The sequence below is a fragment of the Ranitomeya imitator genome, chromosome 4 (genome assembly GCF_032444005.1).
Source record: "Ranitomeya imitator isolate aRanImi1 chromosome 4, aRanImi1.pri, whole genome shotgun sequence".
Classification (NCBI taxonomy): Eukaryota; Metazoa; Chordata; class Amphibia; order Anura; family Dendrobatidae; genus Ranitomeya; species Ranitomeya imitator.
Genome location: NC_091285.1, coordinates 104,394,497 through 104,416,391, shown reverse-complemented (window position 1 = coordinate 104,416,391; position 21,895 = coordinate 104,394,497). Strand labels below are relative to the sequence as shown.

The 21,895-nt window shown below is 43.2% G+C and overlaps 1 protein-coding gene across 3 annotated transcripts in view; it reads left to right on the top strand.

Annotated features, from left to right (window-relative positions):
* Positions 1-21,895, top strand: part of NME5 (NME/NM23 family member 5) — a 212,983-nt gene that overhangs the window by 165,817 nt on the left and 25,271 nt on the right. For all 3 annotated transcript variants that reach the window (XM_069761974.1, XM_069761976.1, XM_069761975.1), the window contains exon 5: positions 3,129-3,247. In XM_069761974.1, coding sequence (XP_069618075.1) covers positions 3,129-3,247 — 119 coding nt within the window. The remainder of the gene's footprint in view (positions 1-3,128; positions 3,248-21,895) is intronic.

Below are 21,895 nucleotides of genomic sequence, written 5' to 3'. Positions count from 1 at the left end.
ACAGGCCACGTAGTATATAACACAGCCCATGTAGTATATAGCACAGCCACATAGTACATAACACAGCCACGTGGTATATAGCACAGCCCACGTAGTATATAACACAGCCCACGTAGCATATAACACTGCCCACATAGGATATAACACAGCCACGTAGTATATGGCACAGCCCACGTAGTATATAGCACAGCCCACGTAGTATATAGCACAGTACGCACAGTATATAGCACAGAACAGAACACGCAGTATATAGCACAGCCATGTAGTATATAGCACAGCCATGTAGTGTATACCACAGGCCACGTAGTATATAGCACAGCCACATAGCATATAACACAGCCCACATAGCATATAGCACAGCCACGTAGCATACAACATAGCCACTTAGTATATAGCAGAGCCCACATAGTATATACCACAGCCCATGTAGTATATAGCACAGGCCACATAGTATATAGCACAGGCCACATAGTATATAGCACAGCCTCATAGTATACAGCACAGCCACATAGTATATAGCACAGCCCACGTAGTATATAACACACCCCACATAATACATAGCATAGCTCATGTAGTATATAGCACAGCCCACGTAGTATATAGCACAGTCCACGTAGTATATAGCAGCCACATAGTATATAGCAGCCACATAGTATATAGCACAGTGTGGGCACCATATCCCTGTTAAAAAAAGAATTAAAATAAAAAATAGTTTTATACTCACCTCCCGGCAGTCCCCGGATCCAGCCCAGGCCTTAGCACTGCTCCTGCCAGGTCCGTTCCCAGTGATGCTTTGCGGCAATAACCCATGCTGACGTAGCAGTCTCGCATGATCCTACACCATCTGGGGTCATTTTTCTATGCATCACTGGGAACGGAGCTGCCGAGAGCATCGCAAGGATCAGGAAGGCTGTCGAGGCTGCCGGAAGGTGATAATAGCATGATTTTTTATTTTTTTTATTATTTTTAACATTATATCTTCTTACTATTGATACTGCATAGGCAGCATCAATAGTACAAATTTGTCACACTTGTCAAAATGGGCACCCCGTCTCGCTAGGGCCCCGGCACTTTCCCAGATGCTGATGCCGACCCTGCCTTCTGCATCTCTGGAGCTCAGCCACAGTGATCTTGGGGTTCTTCTTTACCTCTTTCACCAAGGGCTCATCTCCCATGATTGCTCAGTTTGGCTGAATGGCCAGGTCTAGGAAGACTTCTGGTGGTCCCAAACTTCTTCCATTTAAGGATTATGGAGGCCTTCGTGCTCTTATGAACCTTGAGTACTGCAGAAATTCTTTTATAACCTTGGCCAGATCTGTGCCTTGCCACAATTCTATCTCTGAGCTCCTTGGCCAGTTGCTTCGACCTCATGATTCTCCTTTGGTTTGACATGCGCTGTGAGCTGTGAGGTCTTATATAGACAGGTGTGTGCCTTTCCAAATCAAGTCCTATCAGTTTAATTAAACCCAGCTACAATGAAGGAGTAGAACCATCTCACGGAGTATCACAAAGAAATGGACAGCTTGTGACTTACCGTAAATATGTGTCTGAGCAAAGGGACTGAATATTTATGACCATGTGATATTTCAGTTTTGCTTTAACAAATTTTCAAAAAATTATACATTTCTGTTTTTTTTAGTCAAGATGGGGTGTAGACTGTACATTAATGAGAAAAAAAGGACTTTTTTTGTATTTACAAAATGGCTGCAATGAAACAAAGAGTGAAAAATTTAAAGGTGTCTGAAGCCTTTCCGTACCCACTGTATATGCTCTGTAGAAAGGGTCTGGCATCTTGTATGTACACTTAGGACATATGTGAGTAATAGATAAAGAAATATATACAAAATAAATATATTTGGTGTGCCCAAAAAAAGGCTAATTTATCAAAATATAAACTAAAAGGAAAACTCGATAGCTGCAAATATAAAGTCAATGGCATGTAAATAGCTTTACAATGCTGCCTGTCCACCTTACTGTAAGTGTAGCTACCAACTTTATTCCTCCACCACTCACTACATTTCACCGCACACCACATTGTCAGCAGAGGCTGTAAGCAAGCCACAGCACTATGACTATCCAAACGAAGAAAATATAGAAGTTCACTCACCGGTCCTGAAATCAACAATCCTTTAATCAGAACATGTGCAGGTAACTGAAGGGAGAACGTGGAACAGAAGGACGACGGCCGTTTCGCGCAACTGCACTTCTACGGGTCCTGACCATCCTTTGGTCCTGACCATTCCTTTGGCAAAATGGGTCAGAAGAGAGATTTGACAGGCTCTGAAAAGTCCAAAATTGTGAGATGTCTTGCAGAAGGATGCAGCAGTCTTGAAATTGCCAAACTTTTGAAGCTTGATCACCGAACAATCAAGCTTTTCATGGCCAATAGCCAACAGGGTCGCAAGAAGCGTGTTGGGCAAAAAAGGCGCAAAATAACTGCCCATGAATTGAGGAAACTTCCAAAAATATTAAGCTTTGATATTTATGAGTCTTTTGGGTTGATTGAGAACATAGTTGTTGATCAATAATAAAAATAATCCTCTAAAATACAACTTGCCTAATAATTCTGCACGCAGTGTAGGTTTATTTTCTACCTGTAGCCGCCCTTTCAGTAAAGCGGCCAGTCGGCATTGTAATGTTATTTACCTGCAGATTACCCTATATCTGCCGGTAAATAGCGTTTTTCAAGGTCGCAGGTTCCCTTCAAACTGTACTTTAACCACTCAAAAGAAACAAATGAAAACAGTACAATTATATTTTTCAGTCACTGCTCTTCTGCCTCAAAAATACAATACATATAGTGCCATAGAAAAGAACTCGAAAGCAGTAGCGGAATTGCGTTTTTTTTTTCTCCATTTTAACCCTCTTGGAATTTGCTTCTGTTCTTTACTACAGGAAATGGTGAAATGAATGCTGTCATTCAGAAAATAAGCAACATATGTCTATATGTATATATGTGTATATATATATATATATATATATATATATATATATATATATATATATATATAATATATAATAAAGTTATGGCTCTTGGAACAAAGAGAGGACTTTTTTGTTTTAATATTAGTTGGCTTATGAAGTATGTTATGTGTTTTTCCAAATTAATGTTTTCATTATCTTTTCAGCTCCAATTGAGCCCATGCCTGCTGGACAAAATGCCTTGGATTATCTGGATCTTTTTGTTAATCCAACATTGCTTTCTGGATGTATTAATCTTTGCAAGCGGAAACCATCAGACCCATATGTATGTTAACTTATACATATTTCTTTAGTTTACTTTGTAAGATTGTTATGTATAGTCAGCTATTTATACAAGCAGTGTTACTTAGGCTGGTTTCACATTTGCGTTCAGCAGCCCTGCGTAGGGCTGCATATTTTTCCGTTCATATCTGCACAGCTGCGCATGCGTCCTGCATACCTATCTTTAACAGTGGGCACGCAGGGACATGTGTTTGTCTGCGGATGCGTTCGCGTGCATCATTTTGACGTGCCGCCGAACGCAAGATTTTGCGTTCCTGTGTGGTCGGCGAGCACGTCAAAACGACACATGCGGATGCATCCGCAGACAAATGCATGTCCCTTCGTACCCAATGTTAAAGATAGGTATGCAGGATGCATGAGCAGCTGTGCGGATATGAAGGGAAAAAGTGTGCAGCCCTATGCAGGGCTGCCGAATGCAAATGTGTACTTAGCTTTAGTCAAGTCCTCAGGGAACTCAAAAGAACATGTAGTGATTATTTTCCTCCTACAATCTTGTACCATCTCTTTTATTTAGTATGCTTTGCTTATATAGCGCCATCATGTTCTGCAGTACTTTACAGACATTATCATTGTGTTCCCCATTGGGGATCACAATGTAAATTCCCTTTAAGCATGTCTTTGAAGTGTGGGAGGAAACCACAGGGAGAACATACAAACTCCTTGCAGATGTTGTCATTGGTGGGATTTGAACTCAAGACCCCAGTGCTGCAAAGCCACAGTGCTAACCACTGAGCGACCGTGCTGCTTCTCCTTATCATGAGGTGCTGTAGAGACCTGACACATATGCTGTGCACCTCCGTTTTGGGCCCTAATAATTAGGAAAGCACTTGTAAATAATAATCCCTGGGAATCATATGGTTTCCTTTCTTAAACTCTTCACCCTCCGAGCCTGTTTTCACCCTCCTGATCAGTGAAAATTTTACAATTCTGACCAATGTCATTTTATGAGGTAATAACTCTGGAATGCATCAACATATTCCAGTCATTCTGAGATTGTTAGCCAAATACCCAAAAGTGACACCATTTTAAAACTGCACCCCTCAAAGTGCTCAAAACCACATTCAAGAAGCCTATTAACCCTTTAGGTGCTTCACAAGACTTAAGCAATGTGGAAGAAAAATAAAATAAAATTTTTCTCACAAAAACATTGCTTTAGCCCCACATTTTTCATGTTCACAAGGGTAACAGGAGAAAATGTATTGTATCATTTGTTGTGCAATTTCTCCTGAGTACAGGATACCCCCTTATGTGGTGGAAAACTATTGAATGGGCACACAGCAGGCCTCGGAAGGGAAGGAGCACCATTTGACTTTAGAGCACAAAATTGGCTGGAGTAGATAGCAGACGCCTGGCTTTCATACCCTGGGCTTTCCAGGAGCCTAAATGTATCTGGCTAGCTATATTTAGCAACTAGACATTGACATCGTAATACCAACTTGTATGACTAGTCGTCCGGAATCAAATGTTAACCAGATAGGTAATCAGATGTTTTTAATAGCCTCCTCTCCCTCTCATCCCTGCAAAATTTCCAAGCAAAAACAATTAGTAAAAGAAAGAAACCAAAGCATAAAACAGACAGTGCTTGTTTTTAGGTACCAATATGTACCTTGGTATTTTAAAATGTAACATTTAATGTATCACAGAGTGTAATAGGTATAAGATGGTTACTATGGTGAGCAAAGGAAGCAAGAGGTACGTATCAAAGACAAGCATTTACTGTGTCTACGAATGCCCAATGGGGCTGCATACAGAAACAATAAATGTTGTACAAATGATGGACAAAAACGCAGAGCAGAATAACACCTCAGCATAATAGTAACAAGAGGTTAGGCAAATTCCATAAAAAAAACCATTAAGAAATGTAAGCATTCAGCATAGAGCACATTATAGATGTGAACCGAACCTCATTGCATTTTTTGAGAGGCATAATGAATAAATCAACAGCAGTTCAAGAACTTTTTAATATATATTTTTACAACATTCATCTTGCAGTATGTGATGATACATTTTTTTACTCGTGCCAGTATAATTACAGCTGTTAAAGATTTTAAGAGATTTTTTATTTTGCTACATTTATACACAAAAATATTTTATTAAAAATAAATATTTTTGAATCCCTGTTTTTTCGAGAGCTATAGCTTTTTTTATTTTTCTGCCAATTCATGTGTTATGAGGGCTTGTTTTTTTAGTTTTCTACAGACAGCTGAATGACAGCTTTTTTTTAATGTGTTTTAGTGATACAATTTTTCTTTACAAATTACATTATTTTTTATGCAAACGTATGATGTAAAAACAGCATGGGGAAACATTTTTGCTTGATTTTTTTTTTTGTTTTTATTTTGTGAGAGGTAGGGTTATAATTTTTTCTCATTTTTTTTTACTTAAGGTACCGTCACACTGAACGATACCGCTAGCGATCCGTGACGTTGCAGCGTCCTGGCTAGCGATATCGTTGAGTTTGACACGCAGCAGCGATCAGGATCCTGCTGTGCCATCGTTGGTTGGCGCACAAAGTCCAGCACTTTATTTTGTCGCTAGACCTCCCGCAGACATCGCTGAATCGGCGTGTGTGACGCCGATTCAGCGATGTCTTCACTGGTAACCAGGGTAAACATCGGGTTACTAAGCGCAGGGCCGCGCTTAGTAACCCGATGTTTACCCTGGTTACCAGCGTAAATGTAAAAAAAAAAAAACACTACATACTTACATTCCATGTCTGTCCCCCGGCGCTCTGCTTCTCTGCACTGGCTGTGAGCGCCGGCCAGCCGGAAAGCACAGCGGTGACATCACCGCTCTGCTTTCCGGCTGGCCGACGCTGACAGTGCAGAGGAAAGCACAGCGCCGGAGGACAGACACGGAATGTAAGTATGTACTGTTTGTTTTTTTTACGTTTACGCTGGTAACCAGGGTAAACATCAGGTTACTAAGCGCAGCCCTGCGCTTAGTAACCCGATGTTTACCCTGGTTACCCGGGGACTTCGGGATCGTTGGTCGCTGGAGAGCTGTCTGTGTGACAGCTCTCCAGCGACCAAACAGCGACGCTGCAGCGATCGACATCGTTGTCGGTATCGCTGCAGCGTCGCTTAGTGTGACAGTACCCTTAGTCCCAATTTGGTACTTGAACACAATAGTCTGATTGATTGTTTAATGTGCTGCAATACCCATGTTTCCTTTAGACCTGTCAGTGTAAGACCTGCTATTTGAAGGTCTGAAAGATTTATCACCAGTTAGAGGATTTTGTCCATATCAGTTACATTGGCACTGGTTGAGGTGGAGCACCTGGAGGTGGAAGCTGATTCGGCAAACATTGGTCCCTTTCACTGGTGAACAGAGGCAACAAATTATTCTTTCCAAATATAGTAACCACCAGGTTCTGGACAAATTTTCTTGGTTCTTTACACTCCAACTTTTCTGGGACTCCACCTGTAAGGCACAGTTGTTGTGACATATTCTGTTTTCAAGATCATTGTTTTTGTTCATTAAATTGACAACTGTGTGAGCCCTTTTAACATCTCTGGTCATAGGTACCAGTTAGTCCTCCTCCATGTCTCCTACTCTCCCTTCTCCAGGCCGGATCCTATAGCGCCAGAACCGCTGCCCTATGACATTCCATTGAGAAGTTGTGATCCTTCATAGGTTTTGGGAGTTTTAGCTACAAAGACCCAGGGGCCCATCCTGAGGGCAAAAAGGGTGTGACTGGCCAAGGGGTTAAAAGGCTTGTGTAAGGCCATGTGCTCTCTCTGTTTGTCATGCTTGCTGCTCACTTCTAAAGTTGGGTCACATCAAATAACGCGCTGGGAGGAACTGGAACCAGCTGACAGCCCGTGCCACCCTTGCAGCCCAGCACACATGGTTAAACATCAAGCCAGTAATTGACATGATTCATCTCCTTATATCTTTTGTACTTCACTTGTATTTACATATCTGACCATTGTATATGTATAACCATTGTGTATATAATGTATTGTCTAGTGTGCCCTTAAGGCTATTAAATATATAATTTAACTTTAGGATGCTCTTTTATCTCAATCCACGAATCCTCACATCCTTTTCTTGGTTTAACTTTCCATGCTACCAGGGTTGGTTTCTGGCCTGATATAATCCCGTTAATGGCCTAGGCTTATATCTAACTAGGAATTGGTGGCAGTCCTACTGGGCTGACAGTTTTCTGTTTCACTGGTGCTAATGAAAGAGGCCTCTCAGCCTGTCAGGGTTGTGAGTTAGTGTAGTGCCATAGCAACAGCTGCGTTGGCCACCTTCTCTCACTCCCTGGGCCTGTGTGGACAGGGAATGTCTATGTAAAACTGTGCTAAGGTGGCCTTACAGTGTCCCCAGGGGATGCGGTACGTCACGTTGATGCAAGTGCGGAGACCGTCCACATGATCTCTCTGATGTAATAGTGACATCAGGTGAAGTGGCGAGTTGTGGGTTCGTCACATGTGGTGACAGCGGTGGGATCCGCGTGATCTCTCTGGCGCCATCCTTCACACCGTGGATACCAGGAATGGAGGAGATAAAGAAATTACTGTGCTGTGATTCTTCCATGCGAGAGAATTGGTGCACAATACACTGACACTAGGCTCAGACTCTGACGGAGTTCGAGCCAAGTGTCCTTTGCATAATTGACCCCAATTCTCTCGAACAAGACAACATACACTCCTATGATCCCAGCCTTACAGTGGATAGAAAAAGTCTACATACCTCGGTTAAAATGGCAAGTTTTTGTGAAACAAAAACAAAAACTTTTCCAATAAAAAAAAAACTAAAATAATGTGGTTGCATAAGTATGCTCACACTTAAACTATTACATTATTGAAGTATCCTTTGAATTTATGACTGTATTCGTCTTTTTGAGTAGGAGTCTTTCAGCAACATATCTGGAATTGGCAATCTTTGCCAACCTTCATTTCACATTACAAGGGCATCTTGTGTGTACAGCCCTTTTTAGGTCAACCCACAGATTAAAAAAAAATGTTTATTTTAAATGTTTTTAACAAGATATAAGGACTAGAGATGAGCGGTGTTCGAGTCGAACTGTTCGTCAATTTCAAATGCGAGCTGTTTTGGGCGGTGTTCGAGTCGTTCGATGAACTCGAACAATTTGCTTAAAATTCGGCTGTTCGAGTTTCTGTTCGATAACTGTTAGTTCATCAAAAGCCTCGCTTGATTTTCACATTAAAACTGTTTCTCAATGTTAATAGACTGTTTCAGTGTATAGTGGGCAGGGGATAGATCTGTGCTGAAATAATGCCGATCTCCATTTTTTTTTTCTTTCTCGCATTTACAGTGGAATCTCTCAGCCCATCAGCAGTGCGCACACACACAGCAATGTGCATGTGATGCACACAAGCAAGGGCATGTGTCATTGGCTGTGTATGTCACATGTCCTTGCCCTATGAGAACCAGCCATTTTCCCCATCACCACCATTTCCTCACTGCTGCAGCTTAGTGTTAGACGGCACCGCTGCTGCTGTGGGCACTATACAGTCTAAGGCCGGCTTCACACTCAGCGTATGAAAATACGGTCCGTATATTACGGCCGTAATACGCTGAAATGTCCCGAAAATAGTGGTCCGTAGCTCCTCCGTAGGCAGGGTGTGTCAGCGTTTTTTGCGCATGGCATCCTCCGTATGTAATCCGTATGGCATCCGTACTGCGTGGTTTTCTCGCAGGCTTGCAAAACCAACATACCGCTATAGAAATGATCCATGTGTCCCAAAAAGAAAAAAAAATATATATATATGTTGTCTATATATATATATATATATATATATATATATATATATATATATATATATATATATATATATATATATATATATATATATATATATATGTCATTAGACACATATATGTATATATATTAATATTTTTTCCAGCGCTATACAGCTTGAAAGCCGGTAATTCAATTACCGGCTTTTTCTTTCTCCTTCCTAAAACCCGACATGATTTGAGACATGGTTTACATACAGTAAACCATGTCTTCTCTCCATTTTTTTTGCAGATTCCACACTACTAATGTCAGTAGTGTGTATCTGCAAAATTTGGCCGTTCTAGCTCTTAAAATAAAGGGTTAAATGGCGGAAAAAATTGGCGTGGGCTCCCGCGCAATTTTCTCCGCCAGAGTAGTAAAGCCAGTGACTGAGGGCAGATATTAATAGCCTGGAGAGGGTCCACGGTTATTGGCCCCCCCCTGGCTAAAAATATCTGCCCCCAGCCACCCCAGAACAGGCACATCTGGAAGATGCGCCTATTCTGGCACTTGGCCACTCTCTTCCCATTCCCGTGTAGCGGTGGGATATGGGGTAATGAAGGGTTAATGCCACCTTGCTATTGTAAGGTGACATTAAGCCTAATTAATAATGGAGAGGCGTCAATTATGACACCTATCCATTATTAATCCAATTGAATGAAAGGGTTAAATAAAACACAAACACATTATTTAAAATTATTTTAATGAAATAAAAACAATGGTTGTTGGAGTCACTGAATCCAATCCAGTCACTGAAGACCCTCGTTCTGTGAAAGAAAAAACATAATAAACCAACAATATACTTACCCTCCGCAGATCTGTAACGTCCAACGATGTAAATCCTTCTGAAGGGGTTAAAACATTTTGCAGCAAGGAGCTTTGCTAATGCAGGCTGCTCCTCGCTGCAAAACCCCTGGGAATGAGTCTAAATATAGATCAATGAGCTATATTTAGCTTCATTTGCGGTGAGGCGCCCTCTGCTGGATGTTCATAGATCGTGGGAAATTTCCTAGAAAGCTCCCAGGCTTTCTAGGCAAGTTCCCACGATCTATAAACAGCCAGCAGAGGGCGCCTCACCGCAAATGAAGCTAAATATAGCTCATTGATCTATATTTAGACTCATTCCCAGGGGTTTTGCAGCGAGGAGTAGCATTGCATTAGCAAAGCTCCTTGCTGCAAAATGTTTTAACCCCTTCAGAAGGATTTACATCGTTGGACGTTACAGATCTGCGGAGGGTAAGTATATTGTTGGTTTATTATGTTTTTTCTTTCACAGAACGAGGGTCTTCAGTGACTGGATTGGGCGTAGAATAAAATACTCCAACAACCATTGTTTTTATTTCATTAAAATAATTTTAAATAATGTGTTTGTGTTTTATTTAACCCTTTCATTCAATTGGATTAATAATGGATAGGTGTCATAATTGACGCCTCTCCATTATTAATTAGGCTTAATGTCACCTTACAATAGCAAGGTGGCATTAACCCTTCATTACCCCATATCCCACCGCTACACGGGAATGGGAAGAGAGTGGCCAAGTGCCAGAATAGGCGCATCTTCCAGATGTGCCTGTTCTGGGGTGGCTGGGGGCAGATATTTTTAGCCAGGGGGGGGCCAATAACCATGGACCCTCTCCAGGCTATTAATATCTGCCCTCAGTCACTGGCTTTACTACTCTGGCGGAGAAAATTGCGCGGGAGCCCACGCCAATTTTTTCCGCCATTTAACCCTTTATTTTAAGAGCTAGAACGGCCAAATTTTGCAGATACACTCTACTGACATTAGTAGTGTGGAATCTGCAAAAAAAATGGAGAGAAGACATGGTTTACTGTATGTAAACCATGTCTCAAATCATGTCGGGTTTTAGGAAGGAGAAAGAAAAAGCCGGTAATTGAATTACCGGCTTTCAAGCTGTATAGCGCTGGAATAAATATTAATATATATACATATATGTGTCTAATGACATATATATATATATATATATATATATATATATATATATATACCTATTCTATGTGTACATATTTATTCTACCTATTCTACTGTAAGCTGTCAGTGTGATTTTACTGTACACCGCACTGAATTACCGGCTTTTCTCTCTAACAGCGCTGCGTATTTCTCGCAAGTCACACTGCTTGTCCGTGTGAAATCCGTATTTTTCACGCTTCCATAGACTTTCATTGGCGTATTTCTTGCGCAGTACGGTGACAAACGCAGCATGCTGCGATTTTGTACGGCCGTAGAAAGCCGTATAATACTGATCAGTAAAATACGGCAGATAGGAGCAGGGGCATAGAGAATAATTGTGCCATATTTTTTGCGAGTTTTACGGACGTAGTTTCTGCGCTCTTACGTCCGTAAAACTCGCAAGTGTGAAGCCGGCCTAAGGGCTCATTTCCACTTGCGAGGAAAACGGACGAGTGCAATCCGATAAAAAATCGGATTGCACTCGGACCAATGTTATTCAATAGGTGTCTTTTCATTTGCGATTTTTTTCTCAGCTGAAATCGGACTGAGAAAAAAATCGCAGCATACTGCGTATTGCTGCGATTCTCGGACGAGAATTGCCAATGTAAGTCAATGGGTGCGAGAAAAAAATCGCACAGCACTCGCACCATGCGAGTTCTGTCCGATTTTTACGCACCGGTGTCCTTTGAAAAGCCGATAATTCAGCGTGGTGTACAGTAAAGTCACACTGACAGGTTAGAATAGAGTATATACACATAGAATAGTTATATATATACATATATAAATGTCAGTGAGACACCTATATATATTTATATTTAATACAGCGCTAGATAGCTTAAAAGCCGGTAATTCAATTGCCGGCTTTGCCATCTCCTTCATAAACCCGACAGTATATGAGACATGGTTTACATACAGTAAACCATTTCTTATCTCTTATTTTTGTACATAATCCTCACTACTAATGTAAGAAGTGTCTGTGTGTAAAATTTGGGGGCTCTAGCTGTTAAAATAAAGGGTTAAATCACGGAAAAAATTTGACGTGGGCTCCCGCACAATTTTCTCCGCCAGAGTGGTAAAGCCAGTGACTGAGGGCAGATATTAATAGCCTAGAGAGGGACCATGGTTATTGCCCCCCCCCCCCCCCGGCTAAAAACATCTTCCCCCAGCAACCCCCAAAAAGGTACATCTGTAGGATGCGCCTATTCTGGCACTTGGCCACTCTCTTCCCACTCCCCTGTAGCGGTGGGATATGGGGTAATAAAGGGTTAATGTCACCTTGCTATTGTAAGGGGACATTAAGCCAGGTTAATAATGGAGAGACGTCAATAAGACACCTATCCATTATTAACCCCTTAGTGACAGAGCCAATTTGGTACTTAATGACCGAGCCAATTTTTGCAATTCTGACCACTGTCACTTTATGAGGTTATAACTCTGGAACGCTTCAACGGATCCCGCTGATTCTGAGATTGTTTTTTCGTGACATATTGTACTTCATGTTAGTGGTAACATTTCTTCGATATTACTTGCGATTATTTATGAAAAAAACGGAAATATGGCGAAAATTTTTAAAATTTTGCAATTTTCAAACTTTGTATTTTTATGCCCTTAAATCAGAGAGATATGTCATGAAAAATAGTTAATAAATAACATTTCCCACATGTCTACTTTACATCAGCACAATTTTGGAAACAAAATTTTTTTTTGTTAGGGAGTTATAAGGGTTAAAAGTTGACCAGCAATTTCTCATTTTTACAACACCATTTTTTATTAGGGACCACATCACATTTGAAGTCATTTTGAGGGGTCTATATGATAGAAAATAATGAAGTGTGACACCATTCTAAAAACTACACCCCTCAAGGTTCTCAAAACCACATTCAAGAAGTTTATTAACCCTTTACGTGCTTCACAGGAACTGAAACAATGTGGAAGGAAAAAATGAACATTTAACTTTTTTTTGCAAACATCTTAATTCAGAACCATTTTTTTTATTTTCACAAGTGTAAAAACAGAAATGTAACCATAAATTTTGTTATGCAATTTCTCCTGAATACTCCAATACCCCATATGTGGGGGTAAACCACTGTTAGGGCGCACCGCAGAACTTAGAAGTGAAGGAGCGCCGTTTTACTTTTTCAATGTTGAATTGGCTGGAATTGAGATTGGATGCCATGTCGCGTTTGGAGAGCCCCTGATGTGCCTAAACAGTGGAAACCCCCCACAAGTGACACCATTTTGGAAACTAGACCCCTTAAGGAACTTATCTAGATGTGTGGTGAGCACTTTGAACCCCCAAGTGCTTCACAGAAGTTTATAACGTAGAGCCGTGAAAATAAAAAAATCGCTTTTGTTTACACAAAAATCATCTTTTTGCCCACAAATTCTTATTTTCACAAGGGTAACAGGAGAAATTAGACCACAAAAGTTGTTGTGCGATTTCTCCTGAATACGTCGATACCCCATATGTGAGGGTAAACCACTGTTTGGGCGCACCGCAGAGCTTGGAAGTGAAGGAGCGCCGTTTTACTTTTTCAATGTAGAATTGGCTGGAATTGAGATTGGACGCCATGTTGCGTTTGGAGAGCCCCTGATGTGCCTAAACAGTGGAAACCCCCCACAAGTGACACCATTTTGGAAACTAGACCCCTTAAGGAACTTATCTAGATGTGTGGCGAGCACTTTGAACCCCCATGTGCTTCACAGAAGTTTATAACGTAGAGCCGTGAAAAAAAAAAAATCGCATTTTTTCTACAAAAATGATCTTTTTGCCCACAAATTTTTATTTTCACAAGGGTAACAGGAGAAATTAGACCACAAAAGTTGTTGTGCAATTTCTCCTGAGTACGCTGATACCCAATATGTGGGGGTAAACCACTGTTAGGGCGCACCGCAGAGCTTGGAAGAGAAGGAGTGCCGTTTTACTTTTTCAATGTAGAATTGGCTGGAATTGAGATCGGACGCCATGTCGCGTTTGGAGAGCCCCTGATGTGCCTAAACAGTAGAAATCCCCCACAAGTGACCCCATTTTGGAAACTAGACCCCCCATGGAACTTATCTAGATGTGTGGTGAGAACCTTGAATGCCCAAGTGCTTCACAGAAGTTTATAATGCAGAGCCGTGAAAATAAAAAATATTTTTTTTTTCACAAAAAAGATTTTGTAGCCCCCAGGTTTTTATTTTCACAAGGGTAACAGGAGAAATTGGACTGCAATAGTTGTTGTCCAATTTATCCCGAGTACGCTGATGTGCCATATGTGGGGGTAAACCACTGTTTGGGCGCACGGCAGAGCTCGGAAGGGAAGGAGCGCCTTTTTGGAATGCAGACTTTGATAGAATGGTCTGTGGGCATTATGTTGCGATTGCAGAGCCCCTGATATACCTAAACTGTAGTAACCCCCCACAAGTGACCCCATTTTGGAAACTAGACCCCCCAAGGAACTTATCTAGATGTGTGGTGAGAACTTTGAATGCCCAAGTGCTTCACAGAAGTTTAGAATGCAGAGTCGTGAAAATAAAAAATATTTTTTTTTTCACAAAAAAGATTTTGTAGCCCCCAAGTTTTTATTTTCACAAGGGTAACAAGAGAAATTGGACCCCAGAAGTTGTTGTCCAATTTATCCCGAGTACGCTGATGCCCCATATGTGGGGGTAACCCACTGTTTGGGCGCACGGCAGAGCTCAGAAGGGAGGGAGCACCATTTGACTTTTTGAGCGCAAAATTGGCTGTCGTGTTTGGAGACCCCCTGATGTACCTAAACAGTGGAAACCCCCCAATTCTAGCTCCAACCCCTAACCCTAATCCCAACCTGATCCATAATCCTAATCACTAACCCTAACCATAATCACAACCCTTACCCCAAAACAACCCTAATGTCAACCCTAACCATAACCCTAATCAAAACCCTAAATCCAACACACCCCTAATCCTAATCTCAACCCTAACCTCAAACCTAACCCTAATCCCAATACACCCCTAATCACAACCCTAACCTTAACCCTAATCCCAAACCTAACCCTAATCCCAAGCGTAACCCTAATGCCAACCCTAACCCTAATACCAACCCTAATCCAAACCCTAAACCTAATCCCAGCTCTAACCCTAACTTTAGCCCCAACCCTAGCCCTAACTTTAGCCCAAACCCTAACCCTAGCCCTAAGGCTACTTTCACACTTGCGTTGTTTGGCATTCCGTCGCAATCCGTCGTTTTGGACAAGAAACGGATCCTGCAAATGTGCCCGCAAGATGCGTTTTTTGCCCATAGTATTGCCGACGGATCGTGACGGATGGCCACACGTCGCGTCCGTCGTGCACTGGATCAGTTGTGTTTTGGCGGAGCGTCGGCACAAAAAAACGTTCAATGAAACGTTTTTTTGTACGTCGCATCCGCCATTTCTGACCGCGCATGCGTGGCCGTAACTCCGCCCCCTCCTCCCCAGGACATAGATTGGGCAGCGGATGTGTTGAAAAACTACAGCTGCTGCCCACGTTGTGCACAATTTTCACAACGTGCGTCGGTATGTCGGGCCGACGCATTGCGACGGCCCCGTACCGACGTAAGTGTGAAAGAAGCCTAACCCTAAATTTAGCCCCAACCCTAACCCTAAATTTAGCCCCAACCCTAACCCTAAATTTAGCCCCAACCCTAGCCCTAACCCTACCCCTAACCCTAGCCCTACCCCTAACCCTAACCTAACCCTACCCCTAACCTAACCCTACCCCTAACCCTACCCCTAACCTAACCCTAGCCGTAACCCTACCCCTAACCCTAACCTAACCCTACCCCTAACCTAACCCTAGCCGTAACCCTACCCCTAACCTAACCCTAGCCCTAACCCTACCCCTACCCTAACCCTACCCCTACCCCTAACCCTACCCCTAACCCTACCCCTAACCCTACCCTACCCCTACCCCTACCCCTAACCCTAACCCTACCCCTACCCCTACCCTACCCCTACCCCTAACCCTAACCCTACCCCTAACCCTAACCCTAATTTTAGCCCTAACCGCTGTTCTCCTGCCGGCCGGCAGATGGAGACAGATGGCGGGCGCACTGGGCATGCGTCCGCCATGTTCTTCTGCCGGCGGCCAGGAGGAGCAGCAAGAGGATCCAGGGACCTAGGTGAGTATGCTAGGGTCCCCGAATCCCCCTATTTCTCTGTCCTCTGATGTGCGATCACATCAGAGGACAGAGAATTACACTTTACTTTTTTTTTTTTTTGCGGTCGCCGGTAAACAGTTAATTACCGGCGATCGCAAAACAGGGGTCGCTAAAACCGACCCCCGATCATGCTCTTTGGGGTCTCGGCTACCCCAGGCAGCCGAGACCCCAAAGATTCTCCCGGTGCCGGCCGGCGGGCGCACTGCGCATGCGCCCGCCATTTTGAAGATGGCGGCGCCCACCGGGAGACACGAGGAGCATCGGGGGAGCTAGGTGAGTATTGGGGGGCCACCTGGGACCCCTTTTCTCTGTCCTCCGATGTGCGATCACATCGGAGGACAGAGAAATTAAAAAGAGATCGCTTTTTTTTTTTTTTTGCGATCGCCGGTAAACGGTTAATTACCGGCGATCGCAAATGCGGGGAGGGTTAAAAAACCCCCGAATCATGTTCTCTGGGGTCTCGGCTACCCTCGGCAGCCGAGACCCCGGAGAAAGTCGGCCTGTGGGGGGCGCTATACACTTTTTCCACAGCGCCGTTAATTAACGGCGCTGTGGTTTAAGTACCCTTAGCGGCCGCCGTTAAAAGGCGTATCGGCGGTCGCTAAGGGGTTAATCCAATAGTAATAGTAAATGGATAATAAAACACACACACATTGAGAATAAAGTATTTTATTGAAATCAAGACACAGAGTGTTGGAATAGTTTATTATACTCTTAATCCAATTGAAGACCCTTGTCACTTGAAACAAAGTTAAAATAAAAAATTTACAATATCCCATACCTTCCATCATTCAGTCATGTCCCACGCTGTAAATCCATCTGAAGGGGTTAAATAATTTTACAGCCAGGGGCCTGCTAATGCAGTTGTGCTCCAGATTGTAAAAAGTGGGGAATGAATGGAAGCAAGGGAGCGTAGCTACCTAGACTTGCGGTGCTGCTCCCCCTGCTGGCATAACCTCAGATGAACTCTAGCGTGGAAATTTTTCTGAATATTTTCTCACGCTAGAGTTCATCTGAGGTTATGCCAGCAGGGGGCGCAGCACCGCAAGTCTAGGTAGCTACGTTCCCCTGCTTCCATTCATTCCCCACTTTTTACAGTCTGGAGCACAGCTGCATTAGCAGGCTCCTGGCTGTAAAATTATTTAACCCTTTAAGATGGATTTACAGCGTGGGACATGACTGAACAACGGAAGGTATGGGATATTGTTTATTTTTTATTTTAACTTTGTTTCAGGTGACAAGGGTCTTCAATTGGATTAAGAGTATTCCGTGATTTAACCCTTTACTTTAGCAGCTAGAGCCCCCAAATTTTACACACAGACACTTCTTACATTAGTAGTGAGGAATATGTACAAAAATAAGGGATATGAAATGGTTTACTGTATGTAAACCATGTCTCATATCCTGTCGGGTTTGGGAAGGAGATAGCAAAAGCCGGCAATTGAATTACCGGCTTTTCTGCTATCTAGCGCTGCAATAAATAAATATAAATATATATATATATATATATATATATATATATATATATATATGTGTGTCTCACTGACATATATATATATGTATATATACCTATTCTATGTGTATATATCTACTCTAATCTAACCTGTCAGTGTGATTTTACTGTACACCGCGCTGAATTACCAGCTATTCAAAGGACACCGGTGCGTAAAAATTGGACAGCAATACGGATGTCATACGGATGTTGCGATAAAAAAATCGTATGACACTCCACATGACACTCGCATGGCAATCGCATGATTTTCCTCCGTTTTTTTTGTTGTTTTTTAACCAATAAGCTTTTTATTGAAGTATAACATATCAAATAATACATCAAATAACTTCAGAAAAAGGGAGGGGAGGGGGAGGGAAGAAAAGAAAATAGGGGAAGCAGGGGAAACAGAGGGAAAAAACCAAATACATAATACTCGAGGACCACAGCATAATCAGTACAAAAATACACACTTACAGTGCCAGATAAATCACATATTCAAAAGAAACATTTCCTCCGTTTTTTCAGTCCGTAAATCGGACCGTTTTTTTTTTCTCGCAAGTGGAAATGAGCCCTAAGAGTGTTTTTTGCTAGCAGATAAAAGTTAGATAGAGAGAAATAGGTTTAGGGAGTCGGGAGTCGAGACTAGTTGTAATATCAGCCCTTTTCAGGGTAGGTTACAGCAGTTCATAGCACTTTTTGCCAGGCAGGTCTGTGCCAGTGCTGTGCAAGTGTTTGTCACAGCATTTAGTGTAATCTAGCTCAGCCAATCCTTTTGGGCTAGTAGCATTGTGTGGTAGTCATCTGAGTAGCCTGCCTGTGAAGCTAGCTACACTGCCTGTGTATCTAAATTTTTACTGCATCTAACCTAGTAAATCGCTTTCGGCTTAGTAGCAGTGTCTGCACGTCAGCGGAGTAGCCCGCCTGTGAAGCTACACCGCCTGTGTATCTAAATTTTTACTGCATCTAACCCAGTAAATTGTTTTGGGCCTAGGAGCAGTGTCTGCACATCAGCGGAGTAGCCAACCTGTGAAGCTAACTACACCGCCAGTGTATCTAAATTTTTAGTGCATCTAACCCAGTAAATCATTTTGGGCCTACGAGCAGTGTCTGCACGTCAGTGGAGTAGCCCGCCAGTGAAGCTAGCTACACCGCCTGTGTATCTAAATTTTTACTGCATCTAACCCAGTAAATCGTTTTGGGCTTAGTAGCCATGTCTGCACGTCAGCGGAGTAGCCCGCCTGTGAAGCTACACCGCCTGTGTATCTAAATTTTTACTGCATCTAACCCAGTAAATCGTTTTGGGCTTAGTAGCCATGTCTGCACGTCAGCAGAGTAGCCCGCCTGTGAAGCTAACTACACCGCCAGTGTATCTAAATTTTTAGTGCATCTAACCCAGTAAATCATTTTGGGCCTACGAGCAGTGTCTGCACGTCAGTGGAGTAGCCCGCCTGTGAAGCTAACTACACCGCCTGTGTATCTAAATTTTTACTGCATCTAACCCAGTAAATCGTTTTGGGCCTAGGAGCAGTGTCTGCACGTCAGTGGAGTAGCCCGCCTGTAAAGCTAGCTACACCGCCTGTGTATCTACATTTTTACTGCATCTAACCCAGTAAATAGTTTGGGGCTTAGTAGCAATGTCTGCACGTCAGCGGAGTAGCCTGCCTGTGAAGCTAACTACACCGCCTGTGTATCTAAATTTTTACTGCATCTAACCCAGTAAATCATTTTGGGCTTAGTAGCAGTGTCTGCACGTCAGTGGAGTAGCCCGCCTGTGAAGCTACACCGCCTGTGTATCTAAATTTTTACTGCATCTAACCCAGTAAATCGTTTTGGGCCTAGGAGCAGTGTCTGCACGTCAGCGGAGTAGCCAGCCTGTGAAGCTAACTACACCGCCTGTGTATCTAAATTTTGACTGCATCTAACCCAGTAAATCGTTTTGGGCCTAGGAGCAGTGTCTGCACGTCAGTGGAGTAGCCCACCTGTGAAGCTAGCTACACCGTCTGTGTATCTAAATTTTTACTGCATCTAACCCAGTAAATAGTTTTGGGCTTAGTAGCAATGTCTGCACGTCAGTGGAGTAGCCCGCCTATGAAGCTAGGTACACCGCCTGTGTATCTAAATTTTTACTGCATCTAACCCAGTAAATCGTTTTGGGCCTAGGAGCAGTGTCTGCACGTCAGCGGAGTGGCCAGCCTGTGAAGCTAACTACACCGCCTGTGTATCTAAAGTTTTACTGCATCTAACCCAGTAAATCGTTTTGGGCCTAAGAGCAGTGTCTGCACGTCAGCGGAGTAGCCCGCCTGTGAAGCTAGCTACACCGCCTGTGTATCTAAATTTTTACTGCATCTAACACAGTAAATCGTTTTGGGCTTAGTAGCCATGTGTCTGCACGCCAGCGGAGTAGCCCGCCTGTGAAGCTACACCGCCTATGTATCTAAATTTTTATTGCATCTAACCCAGTAAATCGTTTTGGGCTTAGTAGCAGTGTCTGCACGTCAGCGGAGTAGCCTGCCTGTGAAGTTACACCGCCTGTGTATCTAAATTTTGACTGCATCTAACCCAGTAAATCGTTTTGGGCCTAGGAGCAGTGTCTGCACGTCAGCGGAGTAGCCAACCTGTGAAGCTAACTACACCGCCTGTGTATCTAAGTTTTTACTGCATCTAACCCAGTAAATTGTTTTGGGCTTAGTAGCAGTGTCTGCACGTCAGCAGAGTAGCCCACCTGTGAAGCTACGCCACCTGTGTAAATACATTTTTGCTACATCTAACTCAGTAAATCATTTTGGCCTTAGTAGCAGTGTCTGCATGTCAGCGGAGTAGCCGGCCTGTGAAGCTAGCTACACCTCCTGTGTATCTAAATTTTTACTGCATCTAACCCAGTAAATCATTTTGGGCTTAGTAGCAGTGTCTGCACGTCAGCGGAGTAGCCCGCCTGTGAAGCTAGCTACACCGTCTGTGTATCTAAATTTTTACTGCATCTAACCCAGTAAATCGTTTTGGGCCTAGTACCACAGTTTGGCCACTCAGCTCTGCTCGGTTTCCATCCATCGTTTTTTGTGCAAGCAACTACATAGTTGCCAATCAGTAAAGCACCAAAACGAGTGGCAAAAGGCCTGCTGCTGGTGGAAAGGGGAATAGGCGTGTTGGAAAGGGAAAAAAAGGTTGTGTCCATGGGGTAGGTGGTAAAGCAACAGTAACATCTGCAGAAGAAAGACCATCTTCCAGCTTTGGAAGATGTCTACTTCTTTTCGTGGACAATCTGATATGATCCCTTTCTTACGACCATCGCTACAAATTCCAGATGAGGCACAAAAACAGCAGGTGCTTGAACGGATATCAAGTGCTCGTTCAAGTGGGCTCTCCTCCACCTCAACACGGTGGCGCAGTGGTTAGCACAGCAGCCTTGCAGCACTGGAGTCCTGGGTTCAAACCCCACCAAGCACAACATCTGCAATGAGTTTGTATGTTCTCTCCGTGTTTGCGTGGGTTTCCTCCGGGTACTCCGGTTTCCTTCCACATTCCAAAGACATACTGATATGGAATTTAGATTGTGAGCCCCAGCGGGGACAGTGATGATAATATGTGCAAACTGTAAAGCGCTGCGGAATATGTTAGCGCTATATAAAAATAAAAAATAAAGATTATAACTTCAACATCACAAATACTCCAGTCCTCAAAGGTGTCACCCCAATCGCACTTGCTTCCTCACAGCTCCCCAGTCTCCAGCCACCCGTCTGAGTATGGGGTAACACAGCTGGTTGAGTCTGCAGAGCTGTTTACTCATACTATAGCCTGGGAATCAGAGGTCTGCTCCAGAGCTTCTGTGAATCCAGATGAGGAAATGATCTGCACTGATGCCCAGTATCTTTGTGAGTCGGATCCAGGCCCAGATGAAGAAGGTTCTGAGCATAATGTAGACCCTCATTCCCAAACTGTAACTCCTGTTGGTGGAGACAATGAGAAAGATGATGATAAGACTGAAATACCTGATTGGAACGAAAACTTCAGGGCAGGAAGAGGTTGGCTCTGAGGATGACGGGTGTGAGAACACACAGGATGATGATGACGAGGTTGGAGACTCCACTTACTGTCAACCCACACTCTGCCAGTCCATGAGGTCAGCAGAGGAGGATGCTAGTGACGAGTCTGATGACGAGGTTAGGTTGTGCCTTCCTGGAAAGAGACAGAGTACTGGAAGCACGTCAACAACTGCATCCTCAACCACAACTGTGCCTCTGAGCACAAGTCGTGGTGGC